At 45.6% G+C, this 14071-nt stretch overlaps 1 protein-coding gene across 3 annotated transcripts in view; it reads right to left on the bottom strand.

Moving 5' to 3' along the window:
• Positions 1-14071, bottom strand: part of SEPTIN11 (septin 11) — a 123411-nt gene that overhangs the window by 33289 nt on the left and 76051 nt on the right. For all 3 annotated transcript variants that reach the window (XM_080831147.1, XM_080831146.1, XM_080831145.1), the window contains exons 2-3: positions 11662-11776; positions 1601-1796 (exon numbers count right to left, since the gene is read on the bottom strand). In XM_080831147.1, coding sequence (XP_080687273.1) covers positions 1601-1767 — 167 coding nt within the window. In that variant the 5' untranslated portion in view covers positions 1768-1796; positions 11662-11776. The remainder of the gene's footprint in view (positions 1-1600; positions 1797-11661; positions 11777-14071) is intronic.

The raw sequence follows: 14071 nt of genomic DNA, 5'->3' as shown, positions 1-14071 counted from the left end.
CTCAGATAAAGGTGTACAGCAACTCAGAAAGACGAGAGAAACTTCCTCGGCTTTATAAATTGAGTATGTGTTTTATCAAACTAAAAACTAACTGTATTATTTTATAATTATACCTTCAAGTTTATGTGAACAGGTTTTCACAAATGAATACGTAAGACTCACCTGCAGGTGGTAACCTCTCTCTGCGTACAAACTAGCAGAACACAATTCTTAGAAAATAATTTATTTCTTAATCAGGTTAAACACGCCCTTTCTTTCACATGTATACTTTACTGGATCTGTTACTTCATTAGCTTAACAAACCCCACAGGAGAGAGGGGGCGAGTTTAATCCAGTTGACCTACATTCCTCATCAGGCTGGACTGAAACCAGTCATTCACACTCGATTGGGCAGTTCTGCACCCGCAGGCTGCCCACCCCTCCACAGGCCTAGAGGAAGTGCCCCACGCTTCACAGAAGGACTCACAGTGCCTCACACCAAGCACTCCCATCAACGGGCAAGATCCAGTCCCAGCTGGAAATTGAGATTTTTTTCAACAGATCTGCCATTAAAATGCTTTCTGCACTTTGAGGTTTTAGGAGCTGGTACCACTTTGACCCAGGACTTCAAAATGCAGGATGACCCCCCTTATAGCCACACCCTGTCCCAGGCCTTGCCTTTCACAGTGTCCTTCCTCAGGCCCCTGCCTAAGAACAGGACTATACACAGTATCACACGTCCAGTGACGCTCCCTTAAAGTGAGACAACTTGCCACGGTCCCATCGCTGTCACTGGTAGAATCCAGGCTACGACCCAGGTCTCCTAAATCCTGGGGCGTGGCTTCTCACAGAGGATTTCTCATCAACTCTCAGTTTTCACTGAAATCTGTAAGCATTTGGGGATTAAGTCAAATATCCCAATCTGCCCCAGGGACTAAGAGAGCATGGCAGATGCTCATTCCACATTCCTCTCCTCTTTAATACCTTCTTATTTTGCAGAGTTGCAAAAAACAAAAACCAAAACCACATTTCCCAGATTCTCACGGCTAGTGTTCTAGAAGCAGTTTAGTTTCTACCAAGCAGAGGCAGCCACCCGAGACCTGGAAGCAGGGAGTGAGAAACCCACCACAGAGGCCACGCGCAGGCCACACCCGTTCACCCCGCAAGTGACGGTACAGGCATCCGGTTATCCGGGACAGAACTGGTGGTTCTAGAGACCTTCCCGCAGTGCCACGGGTGCCAAATTATATGAGGTGACTGGTGGCGGGGGCGTCTGCCAATTGTTCTGTAGAATCACTGGGTGTTTCTCTAGATTGCTTTCCTTCTGGGAAAGCCCCCAAATGGAGTTCCATGACCCTCCTGGAAAAACGCCATAAGCTAACTTAGTCCTTCTAAGAAGTCCCTTTTTTTCCTTTACACTAGCTGGAACCGACTGTGCTGTCTGGTTCGGACTTCAGGGAAGAACATTCTAAGAAAATTTCTCAAAGAACAAGAATGTTTTTTCTATTAGGTAACAGAAGACCAGCCCCATAACTAGGGAACATTTAGCCTCTGAATTTACCCAGGACAGGCCCTGCCATCTCCCGATCCATTTATCTCCCCATGAAACCCCAAGATGTACCTGTCGTCTTTATTTATCTGGTCTCCAAATCCCACGGTGTCCACGATGGTTAACTTCAGCCGTACATTGCTTTCCTGAAGCTCGTAACTTCTGGCTTTTAACCGGACACCTGGTTCATTGTGCGTAGCTGGGTCACTTTCAAATTTGGTGTTGAATAAAGTGTCCATTAACGTGGATTTGCCGATGCCCGTCTCACCTGATGACCACAAGGGAGACATGACAGAATGTGTCAGTGCCTCTCAGACATCAGTTGAATTCATCAGAAATTTCTCACTCATATTTGTAAAATTTTCATAAAAGTATCACCAGAAATTCCATGACGGAAAGATAGTTCTTTCCATGTGTAAGCTATCAAAGACCTCCCTAGATAGGCCTTAATGAATACCAGGAACCATTCAGCATAAAAGATCTTGTGCTTACAGATCGAGATGCTCTTCTTAACCTCTGGATAGAGAAAAAGAACCTGTAAGCTTGCCTGTGGCAGCTTATACATTATAAAGACATAAACTGTATGTCTTCGTCTCCTAAATATTGGTGTGTAAAATTACCTTACTTTAAGAAATACTATATTGTTTGTTTCTGTTACCAGGGGAAAAAGACCAATCTCACTTACATTATGAGATGTCGTCAAATGATCTGATACTATCTAATGCTGCTGGAAAGAATTAACATTTTCAAGACCACACTCTCGACAGTGACAGCGATTCCAACAGACCCAGCTGCAGGTACTGAGGACTTACTCTGGGACAGGCCCCAGGGCAACGGCTTCCGCTGCATCACCACACTTAAATCCTACTACGATCCCCCACGAAACAGGCGCTCCTGTCCCCTCCATTTCACAGACGGGGCCGTAAGGCCCGGATGAGTTTAAGGAACTTGCCTTAAGTCACACGGTTCTGTGGCAGAGCCGTGGTTTCCACCCAAGTTTTGTGTGGTTCTGACCCCGCCACTCAACAAACACAACGTCCCGACTTTCCTATCAGAGAGAAAACCCGCGCCTCGTGTTTTCCGGTTACAGGGACACGCCCGCGCGGCGCCGCCGCATCATTCCCATTTTCCCTTCCCTATCCGACTGGAGTCAAGACGGAGAAACACTTACTCGGCAGCTCTTCTAGGTGCCGGGTGAAACCTGCAATGATGAAAGTTAAGGAGGTGAAAAAGCCTGCAACGAGGCCTCGTTCATTCCCATCGAGAATTCCACTCGGCGTTTACTGACGCCCGGACGCGTGTGAACGCGAGCAGCGGGGACCCCAGGCCGCCCCCCTAAGCAAATGAGGACCCCAAATGCGCAGCAAGCGCGTCAGCCAGGCCTCCAAACAGTGTCAAGCCAGGCTCTTTCCTTTTTTTTTTTTTTTTTTAATTCTTTTTTTTTTTTTTTAAAGATTTTATTTATTTTTATTTATTTGACAGACAGAGATCACAAGTCGGCAGAGAGGCAGGCAGAAAGGCAGGCAGAGAGGAGGAAGCAGGCTCCCTGCTGAGCAGAGAGCTCGATGCGGGGCTCGATCCCAGGACCCTGGGATCATGACCTGAGCCGAAGGCAGAGGCTTTAACCCACTGAGCCACTCAGGCGCCCCAAGCCAGGCTCTTTCCTAATCCGAATTCTTATGTCGAGTTAAAAGCGGCTGGCACGGAGGAAGAACCTACACCGGTGGTGGTGCTGCTGGTGGCGGCGGCGGCAACGGAGTGCGGCGTGAAACAGGGAGGCAGAAATCAAGACACAGGATCCGTAAGAATGCCTTTATTTTTCAAATCTGGAATATTTCCCAATTATACTTTCAGTTCCCTTTAAACATGCCACCATGCTGCAACTCTTTCAACAAATCCAAACCCCATGAGGTTCCTCTTCTAAAGGGTTGCTGTGAAGACTTTTGGGACGGTGACAATTCTATGGGAAAAAGAGCTCTGGGATTTGTAGCTTTAAAAAAGCAACTGTCCCACTGTGTGACAAAACCCACTTTTCACTTACCAATCAGAGCTTCTGTAACGCACATCACTTTCTTTTTTTTTTTTTTTTAACATTTTATTTATTTATTTGACAGACAGAGCAAGATCACAAGTAGGCAGAGAGGCAGGCAGAGAGAGGGGGAAGCAGGCTCCCTGCTGAGCAGAGAGCCCGATGCGGGGCTCGATCCCAGGACCCTGAGACCATGACCTGAGCTGAAGGCAGAGGCTTAACCCACTGAGCCACCCTGGGGCCCCTGTAACGCTCATTACTTCCCAGCGCCACGGGAAACTGAAGGAGGATGAAGCGCTCCCGGACCTGAGCTTTCTCTACTTAGAAGCTTTATTGTGTCTTCCCACTGGCTGCAGTGAAACTGTGGAAGTACCTCTGCCTCACTCTCCAACCTTTCCCATTAGGCAGGCCCCTGATACATTTAAACTCAAAGAATGTCCTCCTTCACCAGGCCTCACTCAGCCAGTACTTTTTCCAGTGCCTACAATGTGCCAAGCTCTGTGCCACTCTCTGGGACCACGACAACGTATTAGCTTGACACACTGTTCTCCCGGTGTGGCTCGGAACCTGACCTGGAATGTGACAGAACAGCAGACTCTACTTCAGCATTACAGAATGACATTCTAAGTGTCTGCCATAACCACACTCCTCTTACGAGCAAGACCATGCCCTGCGACCTTGCCAGTGACCACAGGTAACTGGACCCGGACTAGCCCCTGACCGAAGGCACCCACAGCCGCCTGGTGACTATGCTCCAAGAAAGTGCTCCACACTGGACAGTGGCCTGTCCATCCAATCAGAACTTCTCCCGTTGGGGGTTTGAACGAGAGATACACAATCCACACACAAAGCAACAGCATGGAAAAGAAAAGGCACACAGAGGGAAGTGAGTAGGCAGAGGCTCTGAGGCAGGAAAGACTGTACGGAAATAGAAAACGTGCTGCTCATAGACCCTCAGCAGGGAATACAGGGGGAAGAGAGCGGACAGACACAGTAGAGATTAGTACCTGAAATTTATTCATTAATAATATTTAAGTACATCCTCTGTGATGAGCATGGGTGCTGGGGACAAATGGTGAATAAAAACGGGCAACTGACACTGACTGAGCCTCTGTAATATCGTGACTGTCATTCCAGATCTCTACAAAGTGTGGATATGTAACTGCTGAGACTGTTTCCGGTTCTCCTTACTTTCCTGGATATTCTTATAAAAAAGCCCATCAAAGGGCGTCTGGGTGGCTCGGATGGTCAAGCATCTGCCTTCAGCTCAGGTCATGATCTCTGGGTCCTGGGATGGACCCCCCCCCCCCACCCCAGCTCAGCAGGGAGAGTGTGTTTCTTCCTCTCCCTTTGCCAACCCCCCCACCCCATCCCCTGTGCTCTCTCTCAAACGAATAAAATCTTAAAAAAAAAAAAAAAAAGCCCATCAATAAAAGTATCTAAACTAGTCTCTGCTTCCTAATGTGAGAGAGCCAATAGCTGATATCTGTGATTCATGGCTTAACAAAATAACCCTGAGCAAAACAAAGTTACTGTGTAACGGATAGAGAAACAAACAGAGCTCTCACTCTCTGATACTTAGAATCTGTAGGCAGTTCAATGCTGAGGGCGCTGCAGTCATTTTCCGTGTCTGCTACATCTGTAACTTGATCTCAAGTGCCACAAAGTTCTCTTCCAGATTTACCCATTTTCAGAACACAGACAAAGGAACAGCAGCAGAACTATCTTAGAAAGGTCCCTGCACAGGTTCAAGTTTCTCTCAGTACACAGCGACCCTGCAAACAGCAATGGGGATTTCAATTTACACGGTAAGGATTCCAGGTTACCTAGACAGGACTGAAATGACCAATCCATTTTACTAGGTTGAGAATTCGTTAAGCACATGTGTGCTTTTTTTTTTTTTTTTTTTTAAGGCAAGGTAATTTTAATTATCATTTACATTAAGGTGGAAATTATGAACAATTAGCATTCCAGGCACTACTTATAGCACGGGGCTAACCCATGGCTTGGAAAAACCACTGTTCCTCTAAATTTCAGAGTGCTTTGCTTTCCATTTCTATGCTCTGTGCTTTTAAGGGCCATAATTAGACACAGCTACTCTCGCAGCAGCGTGATTCACCAAAAGCAGTCGAGAAGGAATGACAAATTTTGGAATAAGAGGAATTACAGAACGAGGGGAGTTTGGAGTCCGTCGGTTCGTCGGGCCTCTCTCTATCCTCAGGAAGGAGGGCATCTTCTAGAATTCTGAGCCACCCAAAAGAACAAAAAGGCTTCATTCTAACTGAGTAACAGAAAGCCTAATAAGTTTGGATTCAAACCCAACAACCATAACAATATTTTGAGAAAATAAATGACTAACACCAGCTCTGAAGCATTTCAGAACTCCCTAGTGGAGTATCTGGCACAACACAGGCATTCATTAAAAGTTAATTGAAGGAAAAAAATGATCATGGTGATCATTTATACTGAGATTTGCCATTTTGGTAGATTTTTCAGAGTTTGTTGTTTGTTCTGTTATAAATACATCTGCCTAAACATTCCATTGTTACAGCAGAGATTTACTCTTGAAGTTCTGTCTGCGGCTTCTGCTTCTCCTGCTCCTCCCAAGCCTGGTGAACGGGACACCCACATCACAGTCAAAAGCTGCGCTAACTCTTCCATTCTATTCACAGGCTTATTTAAACCACAAGCTCTTATTAAACCACAAGCTCACAAGCTGGACATTAAAATAAAAAGAAGAAGAAGAAGAAAAAGAAGAATGAAGAAGAGAAGAGAAGAGGAAGAGAGAGAGAGAGAGAGAGAGTGAGAAAGAAAGAAAAAAAGAAAGAAAGAAGGAAAGAGGAAGAAAGGAAGGAATTAAGAAAAAAGAAAAAAAAAAGACCCAGTAGGATTTTATTATTAATTAGAAGGTAATTATAGATTGATCGAAAAGCCAATCCATGATTCAGCATCTTTTACTGATTGCCAGGTCTGGCAACCTGTTTAATTATCCAAGTAATTGTGCATGAAGGTCGGCCTGCCTCCTCTAAATATTCCAGAGTTTTATTCTTGGATGAAGCCAGATAATCAGAGAGCTCTGCTCCTAAGCTGTGTTGTTTTAACTCATCAAATCACCTTTGATGAAACATGCTTTGTCTAGTGCCACCAGCCTGCATGAGGGACTTGAAAGAACAGTATGTGACACTTGCCATTGTGTGGATCAACTGCACGGATCGGGCGAATTTTAGAAATCTAGACCTAACTGCAGTGTCACGTACCGTTATCTCTTCTGAAAATCCACGGGGGAGATTTTTCTAGGCCAAACTGTTTCATCTGGAGCAACTGTTTTGTTTTCACTTTACACATACCATAAATCCGTCATTGTTCAACTTTTAGCTGATGTCTGGCATGTAGTATGTGCTCAGTGAGTATCTTTTGGGTAAACGGATTCATCCCATGCTCTGACCACTGGCTGAGAGACAAATCCAACCCTGACAGAACTGCTACAGACCAACCTGCCAGCTTTAGTTCCGACTCGCCCTGGCTTCTCTTTATGTGAAATGGGGTTAATTTTATCTTTATTCATTTATTCATTTACTCATTCACTTCACCCTGTAAATCATTTCGTATCCTTTCCTGGAAAAGCAGTATGGGATACAAATGTACACCTGAAGCTAATGTAACCTGTGCCAACTATACCCAAATAAAAAAAATATTTAATAAAATTCTTGAGAAAAAAAGATTTAAGTGTAAAATTCCACAGTTTATGTTCATACTATAGTCTTGGCTATAAAGATCTTAAACGTGCATGTTTTCTACTCCTTTCTGTCATTCTCTCAAAACAACTACGGTGGGTTTACAGGGAAGATTTCTATCCTCAAGATGTATTATTAATTTACTTTGACCCTACTGAACTGGTTGCCCTTCAAACGCAGGGATGTTACAGTGTTTTATCTGTCACTGTATATACTCAAAGAACTTACATACTTCTGGATCAATGCTGAAGTTTCTCATAGAGTTAATGTCATTTTGGAAAATGAGTAAGGTACATAAACTTAAAATTGTGAAGAAAGGTTGAATAGTTCTGATTCCCTAGAGAATTACAGCATGGTAAGAAAAGGCTTTATGTAAATACAAGTACAGCTTTAGGAGTGATTTAGTATGTTGTAAGCAAGACAGAGGTGGGGGGTCTGGCATCCAATTTAATACCAAAAGAGTTTTCTTCCCTATTAAGTGAACACTACTCTCCTCTTTATTACATTTCTTTCCAGGATTCAACAGGTATGGGTTCTAACACCAGACATTTAATTCGTGGCCTCTGAAACTACACTAAGCTCATGCCAGGATGAGTTACTGCCCTGGTTTGTTTCCCCTCTTCGCAACCTAAAAGCTCTTGCTACAAAATAAAATTAAAATTCAAGGCTTTCTTGCTAAACATGATCAGTTTCCTTACTAGGATCGTAACTCTCTTCTTAAAATTCTCAATTCCCTCCCATATTTATCACATGAAAATAATGATGCTTTAAATAGCACACACGTGCATATTGTGTTAAAAAAATACATACGGACAGTAGGGCGACAAGGTGAAAAGTACCATGGATTTGCTTAAATTAAATGACACCTACTCCTCTAAGTAGCTGTCAAATATTTTGATCAAATAGAATACTTTTCCATAGACTCTGACTTTAAAAATAGATGGACCATTGTGGACGGAACTGGAAGGTATTATGCTGAGCTAAATACGTCAGTCAGAGAAAGACAATCACCACAGGGCTTCCTTCGTATGTGGAACATAAGAAACAGCACAGAGGACCATAGGGGAAGGGAGGCAAACTGAATGGGTAGTCATGAGAGAGGGAGACACACCACGAGAGACTCTTTTAACTACAGAAGGGTTGCTGGAAGGGTGGAGGTTGGGGGGCCGGGATAATGGGGTGATGGGCCTGAAGGCGGGCATGCGATGTGATAGCACTGGGTGTTGTACGCAACTGATAAATTACTGAACGCTACATCTGAACCTAATGATGTACTCTACGTTGGCTACTTGAATTTAAATAATATAAATAAATAAATAGATAGATGGCAGTGAGAGTTGCTTTCTGATACAGATATTTTGCTGTAAATTATTTGCGGGATCTGGTGTGTTCTGCTCTCTGTGGATAAGTATGCTTAATGTTTAATGCTGACCCGGGACGCGGGCCTCCCTAAGGGCTCACGTGGGCTCCAACCAGGATCCAAAGAGTCATGGAAGCGAACCTGGCCAGCTGGATACACCGGCACGGAGCAACAGCCAGGACTTACTGTAGCGCAAAAAAGAGGAAAAAAAAAGTGCAGAAGAGTATGGACAGTGTGATCTCATTGGTGTTGGCGTAAAAGCAAAACACTGAAGTACTTAAGTAACTGTGCGGGAGCTGTTTACCTGCCCAGGGTGCGTCTCCTCCACGCCCAACCCCCTTTCCGATCACGTCTTCTTCCTCCCGGGGCCCCTGTGGTGTTTTGTGCTGAACTAACCCCGTATCCCACCCCGCGTGGGCATACGACTCCGGCCTGGTCCGTCAGAGACGGCCTATGACCGTTCAGCGACACCCGTCAGGAAGGGCTCGGTTGTGCTCGGGGGCCGCGAGGCCAGCACCTGCCGCCGGGAGCCGCACCTGCCGCCGGGAGCCACGCGGGCCGCCCGCACGTGAGGCCACGCAGAAGCAAGCAGGACCAAGAACCAGACGTGGCCTCGAGAACACTCTGCGAATCCCCAGAGCCAGCTGGTCTTAATTACACGATTCAATGTAGGACCCTTGCAGTGTGTCTGGGAGCCGCGGAGGCCTCTTAACTGAGTTTCAACTGGATTTCTGGAATTCTCTGCGGAAACTTTCCTAACACAAAAACAGTCAGAGAGAAGCACAACGCTGCCGGCCTTGACGATGGAGGGACGTGTCCACGAGCCCAGGATGCAGGCAGCCTCTAGAAGCTGGCAACGGCAAGCAACGCACGCTCCCCCCACAGGCTGTGGAAAGAAACTCAGCCCTGTGGATGCCTTGATTTTAGCCTGGTAGGACTTGTACAGAACCATAAGATCATAAGCCAGTGTTGTTTTAAGCCACCAAAAATAATTAAGTACCGAAAAATGTAGATTTCTAGAAGGATTCCACAGGGCTACCCTATGGAATGCAAATGGGGGCAGGAGGGGAAAAGGGGTAGGGAGGAGCTCCTAATTAAAAATATGTATGTATGTATTATTTTAATTAAATTAAAAAACTAATTTTAAACCTGTTTAAGAATGAGCCCAGAATAAATATCTAAAAATGACAGGTATTATCGCCCACCCAGGAAAGTCAGAATAGCAGCTGCTTTACAAATCCATCCGGGCAACGTGGATGTGGCTTGTGATGAATTCCAACCAGCATCATAACGGTGCTACGTACACAGGGTCAGCCAGTGAGCCAATACGCCCACCGCACACCACACGTCGGGTCAAACCAGGTCCTTCCAGCAGGCCCAATCCCACCGGAAGGCTTTATCCTGCTTGCAGGGGCTGGGGCATAACCCTCACGTGTATTCTGGAAGCTGATTTTGGAGACAGGGCTGGGGGAGGCAGGGAAGAGAAGCCAGAATAGTAATTGGCCCATAATTCAGAGCACTTTTCAATAGAAAAATCAACAAATTGCCAACAAATTGCTACGCTAATGAAGAATTGCCCTGCTCTGCAACGAGCATTTACCCTAGGAGAAAAGACAACTCATTTATGCCACTCTGTAGAACTAGCTGCCATTCAGGAGCTCCCCTGCTGAATTTTAAACAGCCTCATGTCAGAAAAGGGGAATGCATGAGAGCTGGCTGCTCATGTTTTTCTCGAGTTATTCTCTGACCCGACGCTTAAGACATAATGCCAGACTGAGCTGGTCTAGTGTACAAGTCAGTGCGGCTTTCTACCAACGAACCCCCCAGTACAGGGGCTACATTTAATATGTTCAGGTTTTTTGAAAAAGAAAATATCTGTCCTTTCCCCTGATAACTAACAATTTTAAAAATGGTATTTCTTATATTCCGCATCTAGCTTTTTAAAATTCAGTTCACTTTACTGGGACAAGAGAAGTTAAGTCTGGTACATTCGGCCAAGCTCGGGCGAAGGACGGTCCACTCGGCCACATACGTAACTTCTCCGGGTCTGTCTCAGGGTGATGTCTCCGAAGCAGATACCCGGAGGACAAGAGGACAATGGCAACGACACTGCAGCCCAAGCCGCCTCACTGCTGTACAGCCTGGCCACTCGTCAGGAGCGACAGTGAAGGAAAGGCCGTTATCTGTCCCAGCACCATTTCTGCTTCAAACCAACAGATCTATACTTCTGTTTTCCTCTTTTGTCGCCACCTTCTATTCTGCCTTCCCTTTAAAAAGGATACGGCTGGAGAGAAGAAAAACACGAATGCACATCTACGAGGTATGAATAAAACACACTGAGGAGGTAGATAAAGCAAGTCTCTTGGATGTTTTTCCATTGATCTATCAGGAATACACTAAAGGTCAGTTTTTGATTCCAATTTAAAGACACACATTTAATCTGTCATTCAGGCAGAGAATTTACTCCAGATATAAAACAGAATTCTACATTCTTTTGCTCTAAAAACCAGAAAAATAAACATTATGTTTATTAGGGAAGTTAGAGTAATTTCAGATTTTAAACCTCCATTTCAGTGGAGGTTTCTATCGCATGGTAGTCGAGAGCCGAGAAATAAATTCTAAAAATGCTTTTGAATGATCCCTCTACGTGGGTTCCTACCAGTCCCTTCTTTCAACTTCCTATAGTCTCGTCAGGCTCTAGGTCCCTCACCCCACCAAAAATTAAAATAAGTGTTTTAATAACAACACTGACCAGTGGACTGTGTGACACAAATAAAAATACCAATGTGAGTAACGTCACAAAGCTCATGAAACATTTACCACATCCAAGTCCCAATCTTTGTAACTGTGTGACATACACAGTGTATTCCTGCCCGGGCTCACTAATGAGAGGAAGAAGAGTAGCACAAGTATCAGTCCCCTCTTTCCCCGAAATGTGTCCCTCTGACAGTCACCTGCCGACACCTCGGGATCAGAGTCCTTGCTAAGCAGCCAGAAATGAGTCACTCACCCACACACAGGATGTTGAAACAGAATCCTTGGGACGTAGACTTGTTGACCAGCTGGTCCGGCAGACTGTCAAATCCCACATGTCCAGAAAGGGACAAGTTTCGAAGCTCTTCATTCTGGAATTTCAGAGGGAAACGTTTGAGAACTCAGGCACGAGGCCACCCGCGTTACCCCGCACCGTGGCCGTGGCTGTGACCCTCTCCCTGCGTCTCTTCTTGACATGCGTCGAAAAAGAAGACTCCCTCTAAACCCACATCCTCCTTGCCTTCTACACAACTGAAGCGACTAAAAATCCCAAAGCCACGCTCTTTCCACAAAATCACACTGACTCCCAAAGCAGACTCCCTCCCAAGGAATCTCACTTCTGCTTCCAAGTGTACTGGTCCGGGGAAATGCGCGCTTCTCGGCTGGCAGATGGGCATTAAGTGACATAAAAAAACCCACCATGACGTTGTTTTTTCAAGAATTCAAGAAAAACTTTCAATTTACTTTCAACCCAGAGTATAAAATAAGCACATTCTTCCAGACACAGAAGGGAACTCTGAGACCCTCAGAATGGAAGATACATATTTGTTACAACTATAAAAATTCTGTAACCCCCATAAATGCAACATATTTAAAACTCGTCAGCGCTTGAAGTGGTCCTGTCTCCGCCACCAGCTCTACAGGCTTTTGGGGGCATCTTTGCTCCCGCCTCCAGAGCACCCAGCACGGGCTCCGCACTCGCTGGGCCTTCTCCGTTTATTGGAGGAGACTGGGGTAAGAGAGTTCTCATGCACTTAAAAATTTGGGTGATTTATGCTATTTTATAATGGTGCTGACTGCCTCCATGACTCTGAATGTGTCTCGGATGTATTGGGGGGTAATCTGTGAAAATCTTCTTTCCCAAGAAAACAGAGGTGAGCTATGGTCCCTCCATTACAACATCGCGGTTACTGATATTGAAACTAGATATTGGTGTCTAGATACTGAAAGTCCCCTTGAAAACAAGACTCCTGGTGTTCTTTCTGGTTCAGTTACCAATGGTCTTTGTGTTCAAAATACTGAAGTCTGAGTAAGAAAATGAGCCCCACAACCCTATTTTTTTTTCACAAAAAAGAAGTTTTGCAAAGGACCGTTTCATCGATATTTTTAAAAAGATCGGATTCCATTCTTCTGCGTTACATAATGATGACATGGATTTCTCTTCATCATCGAGGACTGAGACTCCGTTTTCACATCCCTGCGGTCACTATCTAGGCCGAGAAAAAGGCCTCCCTCGGTACAGTGACTTTAAAGGAATGTTTCATGAACAATATAAGGGCTAAGGTCCTTGCCGCTCTAAAATTCTAATTCTGTGAAATACAACTAAAAACCGGCACACTGCCCGAGTCCCATGGTGGCAGCTGCAGGTTTGAGGTCAATGGGACAGAGAGCAGATGCCTGGTCTATGAATAGTTTCCTTGAAACCTGCCAACAGTGAATATGAGACTCAAGAGGAGGCACTTATCCTTGAACAGGACGGCATGGGCGACAGCTCCCCGAGCAGCTTGGTAGCAGACCCCGCGGGAGGCGGGCCCCCACGGGCAGCAGAACCGCATGGGCAGGAGGCCCCCACGGGCAGGAGACCCCCACGGGCAGGAGGCCCCCACGGGCAGCAGGCCTGGTAGCTGGCCAGGCCTCCCCACACAACCACGTGGATCTAATTCTACCACCTGCCCCTTCCTTTTCCAGACCTCAAAGGTTCAGACAGCAGGTATTTTTAGGGTGTTTACCACATCCTCCAAGACTTGGGGGAGGAGGATCTGAAATGAGTCTGGGTTCTATTTAGAACTCTTTCCACCACAGCTGTTAGTGGCTGCTGTGCCTCAGGCCCGGAGATGCCACCGCACCAGCCTCCCTCTGAGTTGCATCTCTGACCCGAATGGTCAGTGATCGGCCTGAAAGGAGGCGGGGCAGGGAGGAGCCAGCACCCTGCCTCCCCCTCTTCCCGCCACAACAATTCTTTTCATTTCCGGGGGGAGGAGGGGCAGCGGGGGACGGTCGGGGTGGGGGAGTGGTTTATTACTGTGGATTCTGCATTGTTGGGTTTTTAGATCAAACAGATACCCACCCATGAGCCAATCCTGGGAAAGAATCAGAGTCAGTAATTATAGCTCTCATCCCAGAACCCAACGCACAGCATCTCATATTCTCACCATTTCCAAAACACGAGAAACCACCCACATACCCACTGAGTATTTTTATACCCACTGAAAACCACATACAAAATGAAGGGTTATAAAACAGTTTGGTCTTGAAATTTTTTAAATTTAAATTTATTTCTCCAGAGTCTTCTAACTTTGGACTATGAAATATGTACATTTCATATTGCCATTTTAAAATTCCATAATTTGAGCCTAATTCTCTGCCCAGTATTAAAGGAACCTGGA

Source organism: Martes martes, assembly GCF_963455335.1.
Source record: "Martes martes genome assembly, chromosome: 2".
Taxonomy (NCBI): domain Eukaryota; kingdom Metazoa; phylum Chordata; class Mammalia; order Carnivora; family Mustelidae; genus Martes; species Martes martes.
The sequence above is the reverse complement of the archived record's forward strand: the minus strand, read 5'-3'. Positions and strand labels throughout refer to the sequence as shown.